At 36.3% G+C, this 27,276-nt stretch overlaps 1 protein-coding gene across 1 annotated transcript in view; it reads left to right on the top strand.

Annotated features, from left to right (window-relative positions):
* The window catches only part of LOC135709081 (protein rolling stone-like), a 102,598-nt gene that overhangs the window by 51,084 nt on the left and 24,238 nt on the right, over positions 1 to 27,276 (top strand). The window contains exon 3 of the mRNA XM_065231275.1: positions 10,945 to 11,167. Coding sequence (XP_065087347.1) covers positions 10,945 to 11,167 — 223 coding nt within the window. The remainder of the gene's footprint in view (positions 1 to 10,944; positions 11,168 to 27,276) is intronic.

The following is a 27,276-nucleotide window of genomic DNA, read 5'->3' as shown; positions in this document are numbered from 1 at the left end:
TCAGGAAACGTTACGTAAGTTACAGGATATTCTTTCAGACATCCTTCCTAGACAGCAGGAAATATTCAAAAGATCGCCATATAGACAAAGATATTAGTAAAGCGCTCTGGATATTTTTCCAAGACTTCAGGTTGATCAAGCTCTGAGGATCTCCAATTGATTAATAATTCAATGTTCTTTCAAGACTGTAGGTTGTTCAAGAAGTACCGTAATCCGGGGGAAATTTGATCACCGTGGTAAAATTGATTACAAAGCGTTTCACTTATAATGGTCACGTATAACCAGTGCTGAGATTTGTCATTGTCATTGACAGACTTTCGCACGATATTGACAAAATTGTTCGTCACATAGTCACTGACAGACTTGATCCTCAAAAAAACCTTCGTCAAAATCTCATTCACTTTTTCGCCAATGACAAAGATTCACCTGGTAACAAAAAGTGTAATTTAGTACATTCTGTGTCACATTATTGTTATCCAAGTAGCTCAGGACGTAGATACTTGCTCACTAAAATGGATCCATGTAATTATTTTACTCAAGTCATTTAATTTCGTTACAAATTTAGCTAATAAACAAATCTGCACATGTTCGTCACTGACACCATTGTGATTGACAATTGACATGGTTTGCCTAGACTATGACTCTTAGCTAAAATGAGTGACCAAAGCAGAATTGTCAATATCACCGTGTACTGTCGAGATTTTGCAGCACTGCGTATAACATGGTCGGTGATAGACATCATGAAAAATCTTAAAATTATATCATCATGAGACTCCAATGATTGCCTTGATGTGTTTTTCCTAACAAAAAAATATCAACATCCAAACAAACGATCATAGGATTGCAACGATATGTCATTACCATTCAAGTATCATGTTTTACTAAACTAAGTGTCAGTGAATCCGGATCATTAAAAAAAAAACTGCGGTAGAATGTAGGGTTTTTCGCAAAATTACCAGAGATTTTGAATGAAATTGTCTAAATTTAGGTGCAACTGTGCATTTAAGATATCTTTTTTGTATAGATACTATAGATTCCATAGATAAGCGGAGGCAGAGTATAATGTAGCCAAACGAACTGTCAGTTCGTGTAGCCAAACGAGCATGACGTCATCATGGTGTTGTTTTAAGGGGGGAGTATTGTAATATTATGAGCACAAAACGCTTTCCACACTCCACATTTCGATTTATTTCGCACACAAGGGAAGAACGAAAGATAAAGCAAACCATTCCTCGGTTCATTGGCATTGACGAGAGCTCTGTAACTCTTTACTCCTATGGAGAAATCTCATATGTAACTGTCAGTCTATGTGTGAAACATGGCGGAATTTTTCTTATTCTCTCACTCCAAGGCAAAACCCCATAATGAACTGTCAAAATGTGAGTGAAGAAACGTCACTTCGGGACTGGTGTCAAGGCGCATTGTTGCAAAGATTTGCTTTGCACTTCATTTTAAACTTTTGCGCACGAAACAAAACAACGAAGAGCTCTATGATGGCATGAACTTTTTTCACGGATACCAGAAAGATCATTTATTTTTCATGGTTGCCGAAACAACTTTTTGTGCCTCCGCTTATCTATGGAATCTATAGTATCTATACTTTTTTGGTGTTTCTGCCGAAAACTCTTTTCACACAAGGGTTAAAGCATCTGAATCGGAACCCAAATATAATAAGAACAATTACTAGAAATGCACTTGGAAGCCATATCGATATTTTCAAATATAAGAATTCAAAAATTTCCTAAACATTAACTAAACATGCAATATTATAAGGAATCATGCAGAACGATGGTGCCCTCATAGCTACTGATTTAAATACCATTATTTTTTCAGAAATTTAAAAAGAATGCTATAAGAGATGATTTACCTTCACCATTTATTGTATGTATGTATGTATGTATGTATGTATGTAAGGTAACAACCATCCCTTCGAAGGTCTTGTCTTGTACGCAGCTCCACTTAATAGCAAGATCAATTTGAGCTACCGATCTGAATTCATAATATCGCTATATGAAGGGCCAAAAACGGAGCGGTAGACCCGTAAGCAGACGCACTTACGCGAAATCCACGGGAATTTGGGAATCTCCTTCCAACGATACGATCCAACAAATCGAATAACGCAATTAGCAATACTTATTAAGCTTCCTACAGGATGGTTTGTTAAGAAGGGCGCGTCAATCTCACTGAAACTGTTGGAGTAGAATTCACACCACCACAATCGAATCGGTAGGATAAAAAATTATGGTGTTTATTCCCTCCTAGACTCCGGCTGTCAATCATACCATCGTCCAGTTCATGGATAAAAAACTGATATTCTGCAATGAAAATAATAAATATTTTACATACAATAAGATGCAGCTATATGTCTCCTCAGCTCCCAATATAAGGTGGATGTAACACTGAAATGTCTAGGTTATATTATGCAAATAAATATTTTTTGCTCGAATGATACCTACTTGATATTTTTCAAGAATGACAAAAAATATGATGTATAATTAACAGGACTAAAAATAAAAAGGGAATCCAATCTCATTTAAATGATGTCATGCATGACGAGAAATAACCTGTAAAATAAATATATGTATATAATCTTATGTATTCTTGTTGCTTGCTCTGCTTCATAAGCTTCATTTTAATTTGGATGAGTAATGCAATATAATTTAAAAATTTAAATAATCCGGTTAATATTGATTAAGTTGATCCTGTAGAAAGTTAATTAATTAATTATTTTTTTGTATTTATATATTTATATATACAGCCATTCCATAGCAAAACGATACAGTGGTTCTCAGAATTTCTTCTACGAAGAGCTGAAATAACATGAATAATTGTTATTGATGAATCCAATGTTTCAAGTACGTTCTGCGTTTTATTTATTATTATTTTTTTTTTTTTAATGGATGGATTATTTTTATTTTACTTGAAGTTCAACGTTGGTTAGTCCATGAGGATATATGCTGTTCAAGTGAAATTAATAAAATGGTTTAAAATAAAATAAAATTGAAAATAGTAATCTAAAATGTAGAACAATACAATGAAAATAATAAATTTCAATATGTGCCTCCCTTAGATTAACCGGCTGATCTAAGGGAGGCACATATTGAAATTTATTATTTTCAGGCACAGCTATCAAGCGATAGTCAGTGAAATCAACGCCTAGTGCATTCCAGAAACATAACAGGTTGTAAAGCAATATAACGAACAAATTGAATTAATTGTGTAATGCTCCAGCTGTGTTTAAAAGATGTATTAACAAAATGTTTAAATGTTTGATTGAAGATGGTAAAATTGTTGTTTATATTGATGATATTTCAATTTCTAGTGTATCTTTCGAGGAACATTTGAAAACTTTAGAAAACGTATTTGATATTTTAAATAAAAATTTATTTGACATCAATTTAGAAACAAGTCGTTTTCTGGTTGGTGAAATAGATTATTTGGGCTATACAATTAATAAATCTGGCAGAAAATGAATCAAATAAATCGCATGTGGAAAGTATACATAATTTTTTGACTACAAAATCTTGAAGTAATGAAATTGAGTTGTTAGCGGAATGCTCAAATAAAACAGCAAAAAAGGTTATTTTCCATTTAATTCCTCTTAATTAGTTTTGGTATCCATGACACATACGTATTTCGACTACAATGTGCAGTCTTCATCAGTGTCATTCCCACTAAAGAACTTATCAAAACCAAACACATACGTAGTCATGGATACCAAAATTAATTAAGTGGAATTAAATGGAAGATAACCTTTTTTGCTGTTTTACAAAATCTTGTAAAGATGTAGAAAGATTTTTAGGTTTAGCTAGTTATTTCAGGAAATTTGTGCAAAATTTTGCTACAATTGAGACCATTGTATGGCCTTTTAAAAAAATATTCCAAAATTTGTTTCTAATGAAGATCATATGAAATATTTTCCAACTCTAAAGAACAAATTGATTTCTAGTCCAATATTAGTACTTTATGATCCTAACGTTGAAACATAGCTACATTGTGAAGCAAGCAAGTTTTCATCCTGTAAGTTATTTCAGTAGAAAAACTGATGAGTTTGAGTCAAAATTACACAGTTTTGAACTAGAAACTCTTGCAGTGCTGCAGTGGTATATGCAATTAAAAGATTTTATATGTAATTAAAAGATTTCATACATATTTCAAAAAATTTACGGACTGTAATGCTTTGATCAAACTTTATCTAAAAAGGATATTAATGCCAAAATATGTAGATTGTATTTAGATGCATATAATTTAAAGTAAGAAACAGTATGAAAAATAAATTTGATAAGATTAATATTAAAAATAATTCGGTAAGTGAAACTGTTCACGTTCTTTGTGAATAAGAAATTGAAATAATTATTTTAATAGCACAAGAAAATTAAATTAAAATTAAAATGATAGTTCGTGATATTTCTGGACATATAGGAAGTGAAAAAAAAATTAAATTAAAAATATTATTGGTTTAATTGTGTGCGCAAATATATCAGAAATCATAAAAAAAAAAATGTTAAACATGCATATTTTACACCGTTTGAAAAATTTATGTAATTTTCTGCGAGATATAGCGCACATAAAATTAACGCTAGATTTGGCATAAATTTACACAATATTTCGTGTAAATTTAAGCGCAATATCGCTTAAATTAGCAATATTGTATGCAAGCTTGTAAACGATTTCGTTGTTTATGCCAACTGTAACACAAAATTAGACGAGGGGAGATTTTACGCGATAGTTAAAATTCAGAATTTTTTTCTGTGTATAGTCCAGTAAATAAAAAAGAAGGCTTTGTAAAAATTTATTATAAAGCAAATAAACTAAAATGGTTACACATTTAGACCATTACGGACCGATAAAAATACCTTCTTCCAATCGCTTCAAGTATAGTTTAGTGATAGTGGATGCATTTACAAAATTTACAAAAGCACATCCTAAAACAACAAACTCACACGAAGTACTTTCCAATTTGAAAAGTTATATGAATTTTTATACTAAACCTTGCCGAATTGTAGCTGATAGAGGTGCTTGCTACACTTTCAAAGAGTTTGCAGATTTTATAAATATGCCTGAAATTGAACACTTAAAAACTGCTTCACAAACTCTATGAGCAAATGGGCAAGTAGAGCGGATGAATAAAACTCTTTTTTTTTTATCGGGACCTAACACCACTGCTACCAGTAATTTGATCTATTGTAGTATATCTCGTGTCCTTAGTTTAGTGCATGTCGTATTACTCCATCACTATTGATAAATTATGAAGTATTCGATTTTTTTACAGTTGTCATTCTTGGATTTATCGCAAGGATCCGACTCTAATTGAAAGCTCCCGCTATTTATACCCTTCGGAGTGTTGAAACACCCTCCAAAGGCGCGCCCCTATGAGCATGAGCATGAGCATGATTGACCGCCCACGGTTGCTACTCTGTTATTGCCAGACCAGCTGTAATTACACAGAGAACCAATAGACGATGCTTGGGACTAGCAATCATCCTCAATGAGTAAAAACTGGTGATCTAAAACTAGGCAATACCAGCGCCGGCCGCGCCCAAACACAGGTCAAAAAAGGAAGGGGTACGAATGTGTTGACGTGACACTCGCTTTGATGGAAGCCGAGAACACCTCTGCACTTCCACGAGAAATCACTGAAATGTTGGATAAAAGGGTTGGATTTGCAGCAGGGTTCGTTTTGATAAACGATAAGCTGAATTGATGTCCTAACAATCATATATGGCGAAGGAGCTTGGGATAGAACCCACGGTCTTCTGCTCAGTAAGCAAAAACGTTTGCCACTAGGCACACGAGCTCCTTTTTAATCATCGAGTTGCTGTTATTACCATGTAGTCTGGATAACAAATAAAACGATTGCCGAATCTTGAATGTGGATGGGCTTGAGATTAGACTCATGATGTTCTGCTCAGTAAGCAAAACCGGTTGCTCTAAGGCCACCGAGTTCCTCATATCACATTATAACGTCACTTAAGTTTTTATAACTATTCAAACCCGGCACCGACGACAACGAAAAGTTTTGCAAAATACAAGATAAACAAGCGATCTTACCATACATTTTTAATATGAAAGGACCTGGGACCGCGTTTTTCTGCTCAGTAAGCAAGCCACTGCAACCGACGATCTTTGAAATCCTAAAACTAAAAGCTAAGAAAGAGTACTTAGGCCTTCATTAAGATCCAGTTTCACGCGACGTTCAATGTTTCGATTTTCTCTTTACGCATGGTTCAGGCAATCATAACAAACTATGACCGACGTGACGATTGTTTAAGAGCTGGTTAAACAAGCTATTCAAATGAAACTACGTTCCCGAATTTCACTTGCCATTAATGAACAACAGAAATACGCGATAATTCATATTTTCAGCGGTTGATGGTTAATTTTAAATATACCAACGGTACTGCCTACGACCAACAATCAATATGAAACTAACGATTTTAAATTGGCTCACTACTTGACTAGCCTATTGGTCCCAAGCAAATCGACTAGCGTACCCCTTTCTAGTATTAATTTCAGTACTACACTATGTTTGTTTTGATTCGCTATGAAAGTTTAACAGATAAAATGAGGGGTTAGTGGATTTTCCTATGTTTCGAAGGGTGAATCGATTAGCTTGCGATCGAAGATAGTACCAGAGCTGAGCCAAAAAGTTGAGCTCGTTTCTTCGGGACCTTCTGGTCTTAGAGTTCCCAAGTAACATTGCAGGTTTTATCGCAGTTTTATAGCATTCTACAAGTCTAAATCATGGTCTACAGAACCCTCATAAAACCAAAATTGTTACTTGGGTTACCTCTATGTTACTACTACGACGGCGATTACGACAGCGACTACGACGGCGCCTACGACAACGATAACAGCGAATATGTAACTTACCATTTGTCTAGGATAAACACCTGTGCCAGGCACCTCCACTGGTTCTTCATGTCCACTATGTGTCACTGTTTACAATATATATAATAGCAATTACCTTTGTTGTAATACTTCCTGTATTGCCATGGTCATCTGGGAGGAGGGTCGCATCTAGTGCTTTCCCCAGGAACCTTTCACGGCCACCAGCTACCAGTCTTGGGTGTATCCAGCGAGACATCCTTCAGCTTACTCACAATCTCCGACACTCAATGCAAATCGCAGGCACACTTACGCTAGTTACAAAATAAAAAAACACACCCATACTAAAAAACGGATCCAATAAACGTCACTCTCGCGAAAGCACACCCGTCGTCGTCGAACGGCAAAAAAGAAGGAATCGGTGGGCAATTTTGTGATACGGATTCCCACAATCAACCGGGAATGCACGAATTTCACCACACCCAACTGCTAAACACGTTCAGAAGCACTTTTGGTACACTTTCGTTCGAAAACACTTAATTTTTATTCAAAAATAGTTGCGAGTGAAGCAACATCATCACCGCTTAAATAAATTAAAATTATCACTCGCGATGCCACAAATTTCTGGACCAGGTAAAAAAATCAAACAACGCAGATAGCGTCAAATCTTCTGTTGCTTGCAAACATGATGAATCATGTTTTCTTTCTCGATTCTAATAGCGAATTTGTTTATTATTCAGTTCCAACCTGGATCGGGTATCAAAATCGGCTCTGCTTGTTTTATGACAAACGTCACTTTGATCGTTGGTTTTCACCTCAGGTTGAGGTTCGCACTGACAAAAAGTTCGGTTTCGCGGTTCCAACCCCGCTAATAAACAAATTCGCTATAAAACTTCTCGGAAAGCGAGAAAACCACCACTCACACACGTATGTATAATCGTCCGGGAGGCAAAGTGCCAGCGCTAATCCGGCAAATGCAGCCGAAAACTGTGAAAGCGAATGCACGCACAAAACAGAGAACAAACTTAAAACACAACCGTATCCAAAGACTTTCGAAACTCAACCCCCCCCCCCTCCACCCTCCAAAGGCGCGCCCCTTTGTTAGTTAGCACAATAATTTAAAATACTTGGAAGGTCATTGATGAACATGGAAAATAACAGTGGACCTAGAACAGATCCTTGTGGCACACCACTTGTTACATTCAAAAGTTCCGATTTTGTATTATTAAATTCAACATATTGCGTTCGTCCCGTAAGATATGAGGAAAGTAAGTTTACAGAAGTTGTATCGAGATAGGAAAAACTACGAAGCTTCCGACATAACAATTTATGATTGATAGAATCGAAAGCTTTACTAAAATCCAAAAGAACTAGAACTGTTAGATTACGTTTGTCAAGCGCAGTTTTTATATCATTTTCTATTTTAATCAAAGCTGTTGTAGTACTGCAATGTTTACGATAACCAGATTGTAAAGGACATAGTAACGTATTATGAATCAGATAATCGTTTAATTGTTTAGTCAGAAGACTTTCAGAAATTTTGGAAATAGCAGGTAGGATGCTAATCGGTCTGTAGTCCTTGTTGTTCATTGGATTATCAATTTTGCCAATAGGTACAACACGTGCTATCTTCCAAAGCTGTGGAAATGTTGAAGTTGTTATAATGTGATTGTATAAGTTCGTTATGGTAGGAAGAATGACAACAAGAGTTTTTTTCAAAACGCTGAGTGGTAACTGGTCAAAGCCGATAGAATCACTGGACGCGGAATTGAATTCGGTCAGGACTTCTTCATTCGTTACATTCCTAAATGAAAAAGAAGACGACGAGGACCTACCAGCCACAGATTGTTCATCAAAAGTAATAGGAGCTTGATTTGACATGAAGAACTGATTCAATGATTCGGCAGTTATGTTACACACATCACCACCACCTGCTCTACTTTGAGTTTTTGAAAGTCCCAAACGTTTTATATTCTCCCAATGTTTATTGGAAGAAAGAGAAGGGTTAAGGAGCCGAGAGAAGTAAGTGTACTTAGATTGTTTCACTACACGGTTTGACCTATTTCGCAACCTTGCAAAAGCATTCCATTTTGCTGCGCTGGGTTTATCTGTTTTCCATTTATCATAAGCTTCAGATCGTTTTTGGAAGAGATTTTTGATGTATGGATTAATCCATGGAGCACTAGGATCAACAGTAGTTTTCATTTTCAACGGGGCATGATCATCAATGACAGAATAAAGCATATCGTTTAAAATTTGTAATTTTCCATCAACTGAGTTGCAGTAATAAATAGCATCAAGATTGTACCTTTGCAAGCCAGCTATTAAACTATCGGTGTTTATCTTGTGATATTCTCTTGTCCAATACACAGCTGGAGGTTGATGAGGTACCTTAACTCTGTAATCGAAGCAGATCAAATCATGATCGCTAACACCTCCTATAGAAGATTGAAAGATGTTGCTAACGTTAAACGTACAATTTCCAAGTGCATAATCAATAAAAGATGAACTGCAGCCTGATGTATCAATTGGTAATTATCTAAGTACTTTATTATTCGGAGTTCAACAGAATACTTTCAACTGTGCAATACATAATTTTGAAATGTTTTCTATAAATAGACAACCGAATTCAGAATCAATTAACTTACAAGAACTTCGTGAGAATACTCAAAGACAGAACATGAAGATCCAAGTTTATAATAAAAATAGTACATAAAAAAAAAAGTTGAAATGGGATGACTATAAAGGTGATTTCGTAGTTATGAAAACAGATGAAACGGTTAAATAATCACCTAAGTTTAAAGGACCAGTTCTGTTCAAAGGACCTTATAAAATTGAAAAATCTTTGCTAAAAAATTGGTATGTTGTAACTTATATTGATGGATTTTAAAATTTAGGAGAACAGTAGACACGGTTTGTGAAGAGTAGACATTAACATTGTTAGGACATTCTGTAATACAGTTTCAACCCCACAAGACATATTTTATTGAATATCTATAGTAAGGTATTATTGTTCAGACTTGGTTGGAGAACAGGACAGCTTTTATCGCTCGGTTCACTTATATGTGGGATTTTTTCATGAATCCTATGTTTATTCGCTTGATAAATAAAACCAGCATGACGAAGAAATTAGCTAATCCGTGTAGAAACACGCGGTTTTCGTGTACCGATGCGGTTCACCACAGTTTTTTTTAGGCATGGTTCGTGTAAATAGTTCTAATTCCTACACCAAATTAGTTCTTGAACATTCATAAGCTGAAGAAACGACGTATTCATGAATAAAATATTATTTTCAATGAATCGTGACGAAATGTATCGCTCAAAGTCCTCGAATCACTACCCAAGCCTGTTATTTTTTGCGCGAAATATGCAAAGCGAAACGCGACCCAAATAACTCACATGGTATCCTGATGAATGTGGGCGTCTTAGTGGAATACCTGTATAATGAGAGAGAGAAGGATTAGTATTTTCCATTTAATTCCACTACTTTATTTGCTTATCCTTGACAGATACGCGTATTTCGTCTACAATGTGCAGACTTCTTCAGTGTCTTGTACTAATACTCGACTATTAGTACAAGACACTGAAGAAGTCTGCACATTGTAGACGAAATACGCGTATCTGTCAAGGATAAGCAAATAAAGTAGTGGAATTAAATGGAAAATACTAATCCTTCTCTCTCTCAACTCACATTGTGTTAAGTCCGACAATCTACATATGAAACGTATTGACAGAAATAATTTGCTTTTGCATAAACATTCTGGAAAACACTGGTTAAATTTCTAAGCTTGGTGAATTGTCATTCAATTATTACACCAAATTGGACTAACAAGCGCGTTGTCACTTATTAAAAAGTACAACTTTCTGTCCAATCGTCTTTCGGTATCTTCGGTGCACTTATTCTTTATGATGCAAACAATAAGTGCTGCGAAGGCACCAAAACGATTTGACGGAAACGTGCACTTTTATCACACTTTTTACATTTTCGGGGCAGTCCATTTTCAGATGCAATCAGCAATATAAAAATGAACCATTTAATAGCAAATAAAGATAATTGACCTCTATATTTTTAGACACTAACATACTTCCTCATCTCTCCCTTTCCCTTCCTAACAGTGGCAATCAAGGACAAAGTCAACCTTCTTTCTGCTGTACCGGTTATCGCTTGCCGTCTTCTTCACGGCCGTGGTCGTCAATTCCATCGTGGTCAGCACCAGCATCGAGGACTGGGCAAAATACTTCATCTACCTGACACACTGGGGCATCATGATGTGCATGGGAACAACAGTCATGGGAGCCATTCTAGTCGCCCGGTGGTACTTCCATCCGGAATTTTCAGGTGAGTCCGTTGGTTTGTATTGTTGTAGTTCGACAGATAACGTGGCAGAGGTTAACCATTTGTCACGTACAAACGATCGTTTGACGCGCGTTTAAATACCTACCGATAATGATAGGAATTAATTTTCATAAGCAAAATCAATTTGCAGGTTTAGTGCTAGCAAAGTTGATCTTGTAGATTTTGCTATTGTGAACACAGTTAAGAAAGTGTGGGAAGTGCCGGCCACTGCTCATCGGCCTTGTAAAAGCAAAACCATGCCACTAATTCAACAATGCAAACGAGTCGAGCAAGTGTTTCTCACAGTAATTACAAAACTGAACTCTGAGAATCTGCTGTTATTTTGCAGTGGTTGACTAACCGATGCTTTTATGAATTCGGCGAGCTTCCTAGCTCATTTCCATGAAGACCCTGGAACCATACAGCAGCAGAAATTGCATCTGATACAATTGAAAACAATACTTCACGGTGTTTAAAAGTTCTTTGTTAAATAACTGCTCTAAATTTTCTAAAGGGTAATTTTAATCATTTGCAAATTTTATTTAGGAAATCGTGTACAATAAACAGTTAGAATTAAATTGAAAATTTAAATATCAGCAGATTTGTTTTAAGACCGATACTGAACCCACCAAAACCGGAACAACTATATGTTTAGCATAAGGCTTACAAGTTACTAATATCCACATAAACAATCAACCAGCTTCGAATTCTAACCTTGCGCATTTATTCATTTTCATGAATCAAAATTGTCGTAATATTTTACTGCCTTAATGCTAATTGACACTGGTGTCGGTTGTCGGAACTTTTCATCACCATCACCCGCCTTATGCTTTTTAAAGAACTGACCGACAAAAAAGTGATGGCAAGACGGGTGGTCCCCGGTGGTCACCGCAGACATTGTTGAGTGAATTCTACGCTTCCAAAAGCACCACTTTGGCTAAACCAAAAAGCGTTTCATTGTTCACTTTGCGAAACGATACGAAAATCTAATTGCACGTGGGTTTCATAACGGACTATGTGGATGGAAGCCACACCGTACCGATCATAAGCCGATGGAGGAAATATGATCTAGAGTAAAAAATTACTTCGGTCTAATCGCCCATTTTGGGCCTATCGAGTTAATTATATATTTGATATTGTAGGGGCTCCTGGGGTAAAATGCACCAGTTAAGAAAATGAAGCTGTTTTCTCGTTTAAATTAACCTTAATAGTGAATATCATGTATTGCCGAAATTCTCTTAAGCATTATTTAGTTGTTTATATTCACAACTGTATATGAAAACTTTGAAAAATTACCTTTAAAATTGATTTGAGAAATAAATAAAATAATCTAGAAATGCCACTAATCGGGGCAAAATTCACCCTTGCTGGGGTGAAATGTACTACAACAAAAAGGCAAGACACAGCATAGTGATGAGGCAAAATGCACCCTTTTGGGAGGCAAAATGCTCAACAATAATGGGGAAATATGACTCCCCAAGTAACAATTTAACAGCCTTTTGCCTTTCACTCTGATTTATTGTGGCTTTATAACGGCAATAAACAATCTGTTTTAGTTTAATTACACATGAAACTGTCAAAGTTCGTAAAGAAATATCTGGTTTGGCTGTACCTGTGGCTTGAAAAGCAGCATTTTCATAGCTTCCGGGACTGTCAACCAAGAAATTTACGTGCAAGAGTGTTTGAATAAACGTCTGCTGCCTTTCCTGAAGAAACACGGTTGTTCCGTACTGTTTTGGCCGGATTTGGCATCTTGCCATTACGGTAAAAAGGCCATGGAGTGGTACGCCGCCAACAACGTGCAGGTGGTTCCCAAGGATAAGAACCCTCCCAACACGCCAGAGCTCCGCCCAATTGAGAAATACTGGGCTATTGTCAAGCGGAACCTAAAGAAGACCAAAAAAACTGCTAAGGGCGAGCAGCAGTTCATGGCAAACTGGCTTTCTGCGGCGAAGAAGGTGGACAAGGTGGCTGTACAAAATCTGATGGCAGGGGTCAAGCGTAAGGCCCGGCAATTCAGATTTGGAAAAGCGGAAGCCTAACTGAATATTTTTCCTGAATTTAATACTATTTGAACTTGAAAAAGAAATTTAATTTGATTTTTTAAATAAACGATTTCACCGATTTACACGCGTTTTCCCTTGACCAAATTTTGACCGTATCACCCTTTAAATACAGAGATCGCCAGGATCATTTCGAGAACGTCATGAAGTCTATGGAACTTAAGGGAAGATTCGAGAAATTCAGGAACTTATATAGATATTTCGGGAGCATTTTAAATAAGTTTAGTAAAGCTCCAAAAACAAGGCTAATTTGAGGGGAGTTCAGTTCCATTAGTTTCACTAAATTAGCGGGAAATTTAAAAAAAGTTCCCAGATTGTCAGAGATCTTTAGAGATATTAAGAAAATTACTGAGGTTTTCACATAAATCCAGAAGCTCACGGACGCTTCAACATTTTTAGAACAGTTCAATTAAATTCAGGGTAACAAGTTTCATGAGAACTGCAAACACTTTAGAGAGAGATATTCCAGAGCAGTAAAATTACATACATTAAAAAAAAGGAGAAATTCAATGTTAAAACTTTAGAGAAGATTCATGATACTTAGGAAAATTGTGGAAACTTAAGAACTTCTCTGAAAAAGTTTAGAGACTCAGCAACTGGGAGGCCATTCATCCTTGGCCAAAAAGTCGGTCAAATTTGCTCGACACCAGTTTTGGACCAAGTTTGCTGTATAAGAAGGCGTGCCGTCCTGCTGAAACACGTAATCATCCTTCCCCTACATTCTTTCTAAGTTTGGTTTCACGACATTCTGCAAAACTTCCATTTTATAATATAAAGCGTTGATCTTAACCCCTTTCTCGATAAAAACAAGCGGTAGCTTGCCGCGCTTGCCGTTTTGGACATTGTGAGACTGCTGCAGGACAAATAACTTTTCATCGGAAAAGAAAAAGTCTCGTCCAGCGTGCCGCGATAGTAGGAGAGTTGCTCTTTCAAGCCGTTTCATCTTGGAAGGTTCCGAAACTCCGTGAACTTTACGTTTCTTGAAAGCTTGGCATCCCATGTCCTGCTTGAGTACATTGTGCATGGTCGATTTCGAGACATTGAGATCAGCGGCCATTTTACGTACAGAGCGTTGTGATTTTCGTAGAACTTGTTCCCTGACGGTCTTAATCACTCGTTCAGTCCTAGCTGAACGTCTTCGGCCGGATCTTTTCCGGTCATCTAACAAGGAAGTCTCACGGTACCTTCTAATGGTTCGATACCGAAAATTCCGCTTTACTCCCAGATTCTGCAAACTCTTGAAAATAGCGCCAGGGCGCTCTCCTTCAAAAAACTTTTTTATTACCACAGCACGAAATTCCTTCATCGTTGATAAAAGATGGATACTGAATGAAAATAAGCAAACAGAACCGTCAATGGTTTGTGTAAACACAGTGCAAGATTACACCAATCCATATAAAGTGTATGAACTGTAGCTTCACCACTGCGACAAGATGAAAAGGTGTATGAGAATATATTGGGCACGGTGTATTGGGAACTTTCAAGCTGTTCTAAAGACCTCAGAATAGTTCATTACATACTCAACGGAGATTTCTCATGAAAATTCGCGTGAAGTTCTCCTAATATTACGCTAGAATTCATCCGTAACTCTCATGGAACTATTTCAGAAATTCACTTGGAACGCTTCTCTGAATTCTCTGGAAAAAAAATATGACAAGAATATAGTTAGAATACTTCTCGCAATACCTTTGAAATATTCCATAAAATGTCTTTGAAACTATTCTCCGAATTCAATTTTCTTTTAATTTTCCTAGGAATTACCTTGAAATTCTCTTCAGTAAGAAATCTTATGGAAAGATTCTCAAATTTTTCATTGAATTCATTTCAGATTTCCATTTTAATCTCACTCCTTTCCTTGGAATTCTACTCACATTGAAAGTCTCTTAAAAATTCATTTTCATTTGTTTTCACAAATTCCTTAGATTTATCCGCTTAATTTGTTCGCCAATCTCTCCTGGAATTATTTTCCAAATTTCTTTAAAGATCTTCTGGAGTTATTCTCAGATTAAATTGTAATCCTTCTTTTAGCATCCCATTCACCACGTAAGTATTCACCAAAACATACGAGGACTTATGCTCCGATTTCGTTGTCTTTCGCAAATTTCATGTAATTATCCTCAGAATGCTCTTGGAATTTTCCTCTGAAGTTCAGAGGAGGAGAAATTCCTATGAATTTTCATTAAAATTTATCTCGAATTAAATTCCGGGTTTTCTTGAAATTCTGTTCAAAACTATCTCAGGGTTCACATGCAATCTAAAATTCTTTAGAACTACCATGAAAGTAGATTGAACTTGATATTTTTTTCATGAAGGAGCTATAAAGTTCAATGTGTGAATGAAAATTACTAAGAATATCAAATGTTTTTGTTTTAAAATGCATTGTTTTCTTTGAAATATTTTTAGTGGATAATTTTAAAATTTCCTTAGTAATGATTAGATTTCCTGAGACTTCCAGGTATTCTCAGGAGAAATAAAATTCCCTGAGAACTTACGGTTTTTCAGGTTAAGTCATAAACTTTCTATTGAATCTTTCGTTTTAAAGGTTCCTATCGTACATACATATTTAAGTGTTTATGAGATTCTAATTGAATAAGTCTAAAACATAAAACATGTATTTTGTATGCCATCAGAACGACCCATTTTCTTTCCTTAGGTCGGTTTTTAGTAACTTTTTTTACATTTTTAAGTCACTATTTGGTCACTTATTTTTTCAACGTGGTCACTAAAATCACTATTTTTGACAGCATTGATCGCTACCAGCCCTGCAGTTCGGATCACTGCACATTTAAATCGGCCGTTTACGATTTTCGGGCATAAGTCAGAATTAAGTGTCATGTCGGTTTGTCGGTTATAAAACTTTTTTGCAGCAAGTCATTCTTAAAATGTCTCCATAATGCACTATTTAGAACCTTCTTCAGGGTTGGCCAACTAGACAGATTCTAGTCTTTTTTTTTATCCATTTAATTTATTTGTAAGGCTCAACTGTTAATTAAAGATTCTAGTCTTAATGAGGTCATGGTGGATGTTATAAAGGCAAAGCTTTCTTGACCAGGGTTTTATGAATGTTGTTTTATAGAAGACTTGTAGTACTTCATAAAACGTTAAATGTTACTTGGGCTCCTTGCCTGTCTTAGAAATTATCATCACCAATTGTGGCAGGAGAACGTCTTCGTTTTTGGCTGACTCCAGTTCCAATCGTAGTTGTTCAAAGGTCCATGGCCGCTAGATAGACTTCGGAATGTTGCGAACCATATCTGAAGAAAAATAGCACGTAAACAAAGCTTGTATACTAAAGGATCATTTTGCCCCGAACTTAGGAGTGCATCTTGCCTTAAATGGATAAGGAAAATGTCTTTGATCATAAAATAAAAATTCATATTTAAATATACCGGTATTTTATCAGAAAGATGTAGCTCTAATCTCAATCAAATGCTTAATGTCTTTCTCAGACGCTTAATAATGTTTGAATCACTAAAAAATCTTAATAATGTGGATGACAAAATTGCACTACATATATTCAATGCAAACTGGGTTTTGTTTTTATTTACATTATCTGATAACATAGAGCTGCCAAATTGATACGGTGCCCAAAGCAAACATAGATTTAACTTTTATGGTAACTACTTTGTTGTAAAAATGTGCATCTTGCCCCAACGGTGTATGTTACCCCAGGTACCTATGTACTTTAGTTCAAAAGCTACAACACAAAGTCTTCAAACGTGCAAGTAATGAATATTTACCTACACCCTTTTTTCTCAAAAACAAAAGGAGCACTCCAAGAGAATTCATTTTTCCATTCCATTTTTACGTTCATTCGTACACGCTATTTCAAAACTACTCAAATTTGGGTAGAATCTAGATCGGTCAAAACTGAACCTACCCAAAAATGGGTAAACATGCATTTACCCAAATCTGGGTCAACGTACCTGAGACACAAACTGGGTAACGGTTACTCAGATGTTGACATTTGATAAAAGGGTAAGCTTTACGCATTTTAATAGAAATTAGATGACATGACAGCTGCAATAGCTCTATTAAACATAACCTCACCCGACTAGTTCCTCTAGCCTGTTATTGATTTTTGATGTCGTATTGTCGGAATAATATAAACTATGGAATACGACATTGAAATACCCAAAAATGAGCCTTCCAAATAAACGAACTAGTTATAAAATCCCCAAAAACCGATACCGTTACAAATGCTAACGATTTATTGAGATTCAATTTGAATAGAGATCTATAAATTAGGAACTACTACAAACATTTGGCATCGAGAAAAGCGTCACAGAATATCTCGATAACCTAGCATTAGGAAAATGTTCAAAGTCCAGAAACTAATAATATACATAAGCTTCTGGAAGCATTCGCCATAAAACAGTTACATATCTGTATATTGTTTAGCATCTGATTTATAGATCTTAACTTTTACTGGCAGCGCACCAATCTCCCTTTCATACCTGCGCCATTTTTAACTTTAGGAAAATTTCGATTAGAACTATTTACCCAGAATCTGGGTAGATTCTACTCGTCAGAACAAAATTAGTTTACCCAGATTTTGACAACTCCTTACTGGACACATGAATGGGTGCCATCTACCCAGTCACTGGGTAGATTCCAAATAGCGTGTAGAACGTTTAAAATCCAATGGCGTTTCATTGCGTTAGGACGTACGACGAACTTGGAATCAAGAAGCACACACTACGAAAAAGTCATGTAAATTTCGATTCCCTGAAACCAGGAGGCGAGCAACCACGTATCAATCCTATATATACGTTTGACAGTAGGCAACATCATGGGCCTTATTTAAATACGGTCTGCCTGACGTACACTGAGGCAAATAGACCTAAGAATTTCATAAGGCTCGACTTATGAACAACTTATATGAATTTCATAAGCGTGATTTATGATTGATTTTCGGGTGGTAACATGAGGTAGCTCTTAAACGCCTTTAACCATTTCATTTTCCCAAGCGTTGAAAGGCGAGTGGTCAACACACGGGCCCCCTAACCTCAACGTCCATTTTCCGGTTCCAGTCTGCTCCGATTTATTATTTTTTTTTTTTTGCCAACATTATTTTCCATAAGGCAAAGCAATGAAATTCACACTCATTTCTTATGGCTAAAATTCATAAGTGTTTCTTATGGAATTCTTACGTTCTTTTGCCTGCGTGTATACATGGTGGAAAGGGACGGAAAATCGTGTTAGAAGCAGAAAGACAAGAGCAGATGATAGCATTAAAAACATGGCCGCCAGTAAGGCCTCTGCCTGAGACCGACACATGTAAGCAGCTTTTTGACATAAGAATCAGTTGAAAGAAACGAAAAAATTAATTAAATCAAACCTAGATAAACATTTCAAAAGGTCCTATCTGCATTGATCGATTCTCTTCATTGACTATCTCTTTCGTTAATAATTCAATTTAGCACAAGCGTTCCTTGCTGTGTTCAAAGTTCTAAGCGCAAGACAATAACTTCTGCTATCAAACTGTGTGGCAAAAAGAGCACGAAATACCTCAGCCCAAGGCTGAAAGTCTCTTTAATAAAGAAAAAAAAAAGTGCACGAAATATGTTTGCGTACACGCTTAGAAATAACTACTTTTACACAAGACGTAATCCATATTGGATGTAAATCATGGATCGCCAACAAACATTGCATGTAAAATTAAGTGTTCTCATACCGAAACATAAACAACTCGACGAAGAGAACGTTTGATTGAATTGATTTTCTCGTTTCTTTCAACTGATTCTTATGTCAAAAGGGTCGCTTACATGTGTCGGTCTCAGGGAACTGAAATTTACATTACTTTTTCGTAGTGTGTAGGCGTGGTTTTCAAAAGAGAAAGTCAATGAAGAGAATCGATCAAAGCAGATAGGACCTTTTGAAATGTTCATCGAGAAACGTTCTCTTCGTCGACTTGCTTATATTTCGGTTTGAAATGTTTGTTTACGTTCCATGATTTAAATCCAATATGGATTACGACTCGGACAAAAGTAGTTATTTCTAAGTGTAAGATGTTAGATTTTAACAATATATCAACAATTGGGTTCTTTAATTTTGATTTCTTTTTTCGGTTTTTATACATCATCTGCAAGAGCTTCGTTATCTGAGCACAACGATATTTAGTTCGAACCAATAGACTTTCGTCTCGATTTTTGAATCAAGATTTAAATCAAAAAATAACTTCATTGTTTGACACTACACGCTTAGAAAAATTCATGTAAATTTAGGTGATCTGAGAGTGAGATATACGAGCGCCAATTTTGACAAAAATTTGAGGCATAACAGACGCGAAATATAGCTTAATCAAACGTACTTTCCATCGAGCTACGAACTTTTCAGTCTCAGAATACTTAACGTTACATGTCATGTTTGTTTATGTCTATTTTTTTACGTCAAAGATGGATTCCATCACGTGCAAAAATTAGTTATTTCTAGGTGCGTAAACTAACAAATTGACAGCTCGCTTCCATACAAAGCCGAGCCATCTACGAGGGGCGCTAAGATGGAGATTTTTTGCTAATGTAATCGCAGTTATTTGAAATAGTCTCAGTGTACTAAAATTGATGACATTTTGAATCACGGTTCCATTTTTAATGCAGATTACGCATATGCACACACTTAGAAAAAATCATGTAAATTTAGGTGCTCTGAGACTGACATATACGAGCGTCAATTTTGACATAAAGTTGAGTCATAACAGACACAAAATACAACTCAATCAAACGTACTTTTCGTCGAGTAATGAACTTGTCAGTCTAGGAGCACTTGATTTTACATGAAATATTTGTTTACGTCTGATCCTTTATGTCAAAGATGGATTCCGTCACGTGTAAAATAAGTTATTTCTAAAGACCCAAGCGCAATGTGGGCGGAAGCGGAAGTTTGACAGTTGTCACAAATGGCATCAAGATGCCTAACCGAAGTCGATTTGATTCTAACTAGTTTTCAATCCGACAAGTAGGCTTATTCAGATTGGGCTTTTCCGCTGCCGCTGCCGTTCCGCTTCCGCTGTCATTACGCTGGGGCCTTAAGTGTGCACACTTAGAAATACCTAATCTTACACGTGACGGATCCATCTTTGACATAAAGAAGGATGAGACGTAAACAAACGTGTCATGTAAAATTAAGTGCTCCGAGACTGAAAAGTTCGAAAGTACGTTTGATTGAGCTGAATTTCACGTCTATTATGACTCAATTTTATTTCAAAATTGAAGCTCGTATATGTCAGTCTCAGAGCACGTAAATTCACATGGTTTTTTCTAAGTGTGTGCCTTTATCTCAATACCCTTAAAGAACCCAATTAGAGACTCTTTATCAAATATGGTAGGCAAATAAATTTAGAAGTCATCTAGCCAGAAACATTCCGTATCATATTAAAATCCGCTCGCAAAAGATAGGTAAAGTACGGGTTGTGCTTAGAAGGCCAAACATTAGATGTAAACCCTACACCGGTAGCGATTATTATTCTTAATCGGATTTTGGCACATTGCGCTCAACCAGAACGATCGTTAGAATGGCTTTCATGACCAACGGAAACGTGATGTGATTGACGATATGCATGGATCTATTCGTGTCGAGGTGTTATAAAGTGGGTTGTTGTTGTTTATTATTTTTTTATGACATGGATGAGTAATCTAATATGTATGATTTAATATGACGAATTGGCTGAACGCGATCTGGAGTTTATAAAACTCATATAGGTTTTCTTGAAGAATATTTACCTTAGATTGTAAGTTTGATTAATTTTGTGTGTGTGAGTTTCATTTAAACGTTTGTTTTCTAATAATTGTTTAATTACACTGCTGATATCAAGTTGAATAGGAATAAGTTCATGTTTGAGGAATAATGCAATATTTAGATCGTAAATCAAATTTCAAACCTCCTTCTCTCACTCCCCATCCTTGAAACTGTCTCCACTAACCTCGAGACGACCGCGATTATTCGGTTCAATTCCTTTAACTTTAGATTTAAGACAGGAATGATGTATAACGCAAATGATAACTTGGCTCTGCACAGTTTATTCGATTGAGCCTGTAAAAATAAATTTATTTACAAAAAAAACCTCTAAACAACATTTCGCAGTCACACAAACTTTGTTTGTAGCACCATTGGCTATAATTTCTAGACCAACAATTGAAATAAGCGGAACAGCCAAACGTAAACAAGGCTTTAAACACAAAATTCTAGAGAATAAAAACGCTCCCATGCAAACTAACAATGTCATTCGATAAAAAAAAGTTTGCTCTAATCAGATAATGGTGTTAGATTACTTGGATGTGCTTTTTTTTATTATAGTCACTTTAACGCTCTTGGGTCATTCGTGACTTGTCCGGGGGTGAGATTTGAACTCGTGACTTTGGCGTGAGAGGTATGGATCTTATCCTCTACGCCTGGGTCGCCCCCTTTGGATGTGCTTCGATTCTCGAGGAATTTGCATTTGAAGCCATTGTTTACGTTTCGTTGTTCCGCCTATTTCAATTGTTGGTCTAGATTTGAAGGGTGAGAAATTCCTGATGTGACGTTGATTAAGTAGAATAATAAGAAGAAATACAATTATATCAAATATGATTTTATTTCATTTCCAAAGCATTATTCCACACACACACAAACTTGTCTCAATACACTTGTCTCAAAGTCCCATCGAACAAAAAATATTTAACTGCCCCGAAATTTAAAAGTAATTATAATATAATTATCTGGTTAAATCGACAACATTGAGACAGCGCCGGTGGTGTAGTGGTAAGCGTGATTACCTCTCACCCCAGCAGGCCTGGGTTCAATCCCAGTCGGCGCCGTCGGGATGTTCTGAGGCATAACATCTCTGATCACGCCTTCCTTCGGATGGGAAGTAAAGCCGTTGGTCCCCGGTTCATGAGTTGATGGGTCGATAGGTAGGGTCCAGGTGTGGGAGAGCTGCCTTCCTGGCACGTCGGTAGCATTGGTGCTCAGCACGGAAAACAAGATCGACGGAAAAAAACAAACCAAAGGAAAAAAAATCGACAACAGATTCAACGATTTTGCTACCTATGAGACGTATGAGACATAAACGAGTTTGCTTCTTCACGTTCGTTGAGGTCTATCTAGTAAAATTATCCTCTGATCCGGAACAAAAACTGTGGCATACGAAATTTCCGTATAGGTAGCACCATCTGTGCAATTGACATTGACATCGGTCTGCCAGTTGCTTTTTGCTAAAACGGCATTAAATTGGCGCAATATCTACTTTTCCCCGTTCCATTCATCGGTTTCTACACTTAGCGATAGCGCGGAGATAGAGAAGTACCCAGTGTTGTTTTGATTCGCTCAGTTTTATCCATTTCTTTGTATACGACCGCAAGCGACCTTGAACTTGACTCTTTTCTTGTACCGGAGACCAGCTTCTCCGCTAATTGTCTCGAAGCCATTGAATTACATCGTCGTGCTTGAAGCCATCGATCTTTTCGCTGATATCGAAGCGAACGACGATGACGACAAAACGGCCATGGAGATACAAATGTTTTCCTCGTTCTCCGGTTTGTTGTGTTGTGATTTTTTTTTTCTACTCCAATCCGTAGTCCACTGAATATTAATACAAAACCAAACACCACTCCACTTCCACCCCGCGCCAACGGCGGAGGAGACGGCTTTACGTCAAAACGTGTGCCCCGATTGATGGCAGGTTATAGGAAAAAGCTAAACCATGCACCATGCCGTCCAGATTCAAGTTCAAGTTGAACCAGGCGGGTGATAATTAGTAGGCAGCATAGGAAAGGCGTAGCTACAATACAGGTGTACGGAAGAAGTTGGATAGAGCAACGCTCTTTCATTATCGACTTGGATACTATTGGAGTTGTTTGGTGCAAGAATTCTAGCACATCGATAAAATTCTGTGACGATGACACTTAGCATCCGGCCTAATCGATGGCGGGGGTCAATTTTTAGTGACGGATTTGAACTATGCAATTAGGAGGCTTATAGCTTATCAAAGGTGAAACATGTTTATTTCGTTGGTACAATAACTCAATAAATCAGTGCCTTCCATTTTTCGCAATACGACTTTTTCAGGTATTTTTTCCCATCCGAATAAAACTTTGCCATACAAAAATAGTTACAATGCAATAAAATCTGTTGTAGCAACCATATTTTTGACGTTGGATAACGTCTTTCGGCAACATACGGGGGTACAAAATTGAAAACAGTCATTTTGGATGCGTTACGAAAAATTAAAAGATTACGATAATAACTCAACCGTCTCTCGATAGATTTACGAGATAATGGCATCAATCGATTGGAAATATTTCTAGCAATTTGCTGAATGATTCAAAACTTTTGATTTCATTCTGTAAACTATTGAAAATGGTTGAAAGTAAACCATTGTCTAAAGATGGTGAAAATCGATTGATTTTTTTATATTCTTATACTTTCTCCAACCGAGACATCAGATGGGAGTATATGACACCTCTGATATTTTCTGTTCTACTATATAAGCGTCCAACCAGGTCGCCCGTTCCATCATTGTCAACAACATCAGCCCAACAAAACGGCCCTTTTCAGGGCCACCAAACTTTCGCAAAAGAGTTATTAAGGAATATTCCTAAAATATAATATACTCAATTAAGTACAACACATAACAGACGTTATCCAACGCCAACCCTGCGGTCGTATCTAGTATACAACCCTTCCAACTTTTTTTGTCAAAAGCAATAAAACTTCAATAGAACGTACACTAGAATCTATGGTGCGTAAATTGTTATGTCTATGGTTCTTTTTATCCGGGTAGTTTAGTGTCGCCAATGCTTTCCCGCAACTGTTAACATATTATGTCTGCTTCCGTACATGTTTTTGATGCACACTACGTCTTACGGGAAGGTACTGGGGGTAAATCGAAAATCTAAAATTGCGACCGTCACGAAAAGCTGTAATTTTTTTGAACGCTATAAGCTTTGTCATTTATAGATGAAATTAAAATCCGAATACACCAATCGATAGGAAATACCTTTCGTAAGCTGTTGCAATAAACTTTTTTTTCAATTTTTCATAAAAAACTTTTTTTAAAATGAACAAATAAAAAGTGATAATTTTATCACTGTTTTCATGAAATTAACGTTCTCCCCAAACCCAGTCCTCATAATCAAGTACAATTTGGTTGCACATCGTGCTGCTTGAATCAGAAAAGTTATAAAACAGTGCTGCTAAACTTATAACACTATGAGGTAGAGGACTGATTCCTCTATCATTTGGTATATTTTGCTTATGGGATTGAGCTTTTATTCAAGGGAAACTGGCAATTGACGTGTTCGTTTACAAATACAATTACGCCCAAATCTCAAATCACTCCGGAATTATCAGACGGTACCTCTATTTATGCTTTTAGATTAGCTATGAAAGTCCCTCCTACTTGGAAAATTATACTATAGAACGTTTTATACAACCCCAGTTTTTTTGCATAATTCATCAAGTACACGCAGAAAAAAGTATCATCGAAATAAAAATATTTGAGGTAAAAATAAACGTAAATTCAGTTTGTTCTGGCCACAAAAATAAAATAGATTGATTCAAACGTACGTTATGTTCAAAGTCATGTGATATCAATGTTTAAAATAAAAATCATTATACGTTTATTTTAAAAATATTCAAGTTGAAAATAAACGTGAATATTTTTGTTTGATTTGACAGCTTTGTAAACAAAAATAAATATTTTTATTTTAAACATGATTTTAGAGTTTATCTTAAACGTATTTAATGTTAAGAAAAAAAAACATATTTATTTATTATTATAAATCATCAATGCGCGATAAAATAAAACGTTCGTTTCCGATCAACTTGACACACTCAAGCTGGGAAGACAGTTGTAAACCAAATGCGATTCTTCCACAATGCAACGTTTTCGAGACATGGCATCAATGCTGGTACCCGGCGTTTGATGACTGTATAATGTCTCCACGTAGAACATCTCATCCAGGAGCCAGTCCTATCTTTCGTACAGGAATATAACTGATAGGAATTCTTCCAATCAGAGTATCACCAGCTCCATTGTCGCTTCGTCCAGCTCCATTGTCGCTTCGTCTAGCTCTTGATCTAATCCGGTCACTACCAAAAACTTAAGATCGTGCGAAATGCCTAGTGAAATAACTACCATCTTCTGCACCTTTATTGTTTCCGCCAACCATTTCCGCTTGACCAGGTCCCACTGGAGAATGATTCCATTCTTATTCGTCACGTACAGTAACCGATCATCGTCAGTCAAACACAGACATGGTGACAAAAGCTGTCAAATACAATGGATTTTGATATTGTTGAAATAAACATGCCTTTGAATTTAATTCAAACATAAATATTTTCGTTTTAAACATGTTTTCAATTTACTTTGAATAATTAATATGTTTAGAGTATAAACATTTATATTTTTGATATAAATGAACAAAATTCGTATCTGTGAGGAGGGACTTGCAATGCTTATCTCTTAGTAAAAATAGAGGTACCGTCGAGTTTATTTTCAGTGCTAGGTTCTGAAATTCGACAGTGAGCGCCTACTTGTAATGCTCGATTCTCTTCATCGATTTTCTGTTTACAGCTCAGCGAAACAATTCAAGCTGAACATTGCATTAGGTCCTAAGTAAGACTGATAAGATTCTTTTCGTCGACTTTCACCTTGAATCCACTCGGCCCAGGTATTTTCAGCACACATATCGATAAAAGAAGTTTTTATCTAGCATCTAATACGACAAACACAACAAGAAACGATCCTGTGCTCAAGTTATTAAGGCTGTGTTCCATTTGGTGAATTTTTACTTAAATTTAACAGATGAAAATTTTTCAAATAAACCTGCTATTTTAGCAGACTTATTTCTGATAGACAAGGAATCAATTTGACAGACGCTTTCTCGAAAATCGGCCGATCTACAACAGAGGGATTTTCGAACATCTTAATTTATTTTCGAAGTGTCAAATCTAAGTTTTTTTTTCGTCCTTTATTTATTATCAAATCTAAGTGAAAATTTTCCAAATGGAACACAGCCTTAGTATTTTTTTATTTGTTCAATTGGTAGATAAAAGATGTACCTAGAACTTATTGGAGGGATTCATAGCTAATTAATATCATCTCGATCAACTATGAAATGTTGCATAACATTGATGCAAAATTGTGCACTCCGTTTTTGTGTGTGCATTTATTTTTAGCGTTTTGAAGTTGAATCGCTGAGGATCAATCTCATTACCACATAAAAATGTCAACAGTACAGATATCAGCTCTCACAAAACTTATAACAAAGAAACTGGAACTTCACGTTTGTTGCAGTCCAGTGCACAAGGACTTTCAATTTCATGAGTGATGTCACAACCGAAGATTTATGTCCTAGAAATCTTGAAGTGATAGGGAATATCAGCCATCATGACGGTCATTGTTGGACGCTTCAATGAATCACCTGAAGAAAGCCTTACTCATATCTGATTGTAATTTAGGAACCAAATGAAATAGAATATGTATTCGCATTTTATGAGTTCCTCAATTTAACCAAGTTTTACTAAGTAGGAAATCCAAAATATGTACATAGGACCGAAATCATAGGTTACTTCTACTGTATTTTAAATCAATATCTAGAAAAAAAACGCAGCTTAACGTAGTCTACGTCAACCCTGCGGTCGTGTCTTGTACACAACCCCACCAATTTTTTGCTTTTTTGATTCCACATCACATTGGGAGCAGGAATTCAGTCTAACCTCACAGCCACGACAGATTATGCAATCAGTCAGGGCCACGATAGGATAGGATATCGAAATTTTTGCATAAATTGACGACACACAATGTTGCTGCTAATTTGGCATTTTCAAAACCTGGTCAAGGATAACTGGCCTGCCTTCGGTGCTCTATATGGCTCATCTTTTATTTCCCCTAGCTTAGGATTGATTTTTTTCTGCCACTCTTCCTCGTCAACCAATAACGACAAGATTTGCAAATTAGTGCTAGAATATTTTATTATATAGCACTTTCAAGCACCCCATCGATTGGGCTTTTGATTTCCAAAGTTGCAAAAATTCGACCACACTTCTATCGACCAAATCTGTGTCACG

The sequence above is a fragment of the Ochlerotatus camptorhynchus genome, unplaced genomic scaffold (genome assembly GCF_037179485.1).
Source record: "Ochlerotatus camptorhynchus isolate MF236.1 unplaced genomic scaffold, CSIRO-AGI_Acam_v1.1 ptg000349l, whole genome shotgun sequence".
Lineage (NCBI taxonomy): Eukaryota > Metazoa > Arthropoda > Insecta > Diptera > Culicidae > Ochlerotatus > Ochlerotatus camptorhynchus.
The sequence above is the reverse complement of the archived record's forward strand: the minus strand, read 5'-3'. Positions and strand labels throughout refer to the sequence as shown.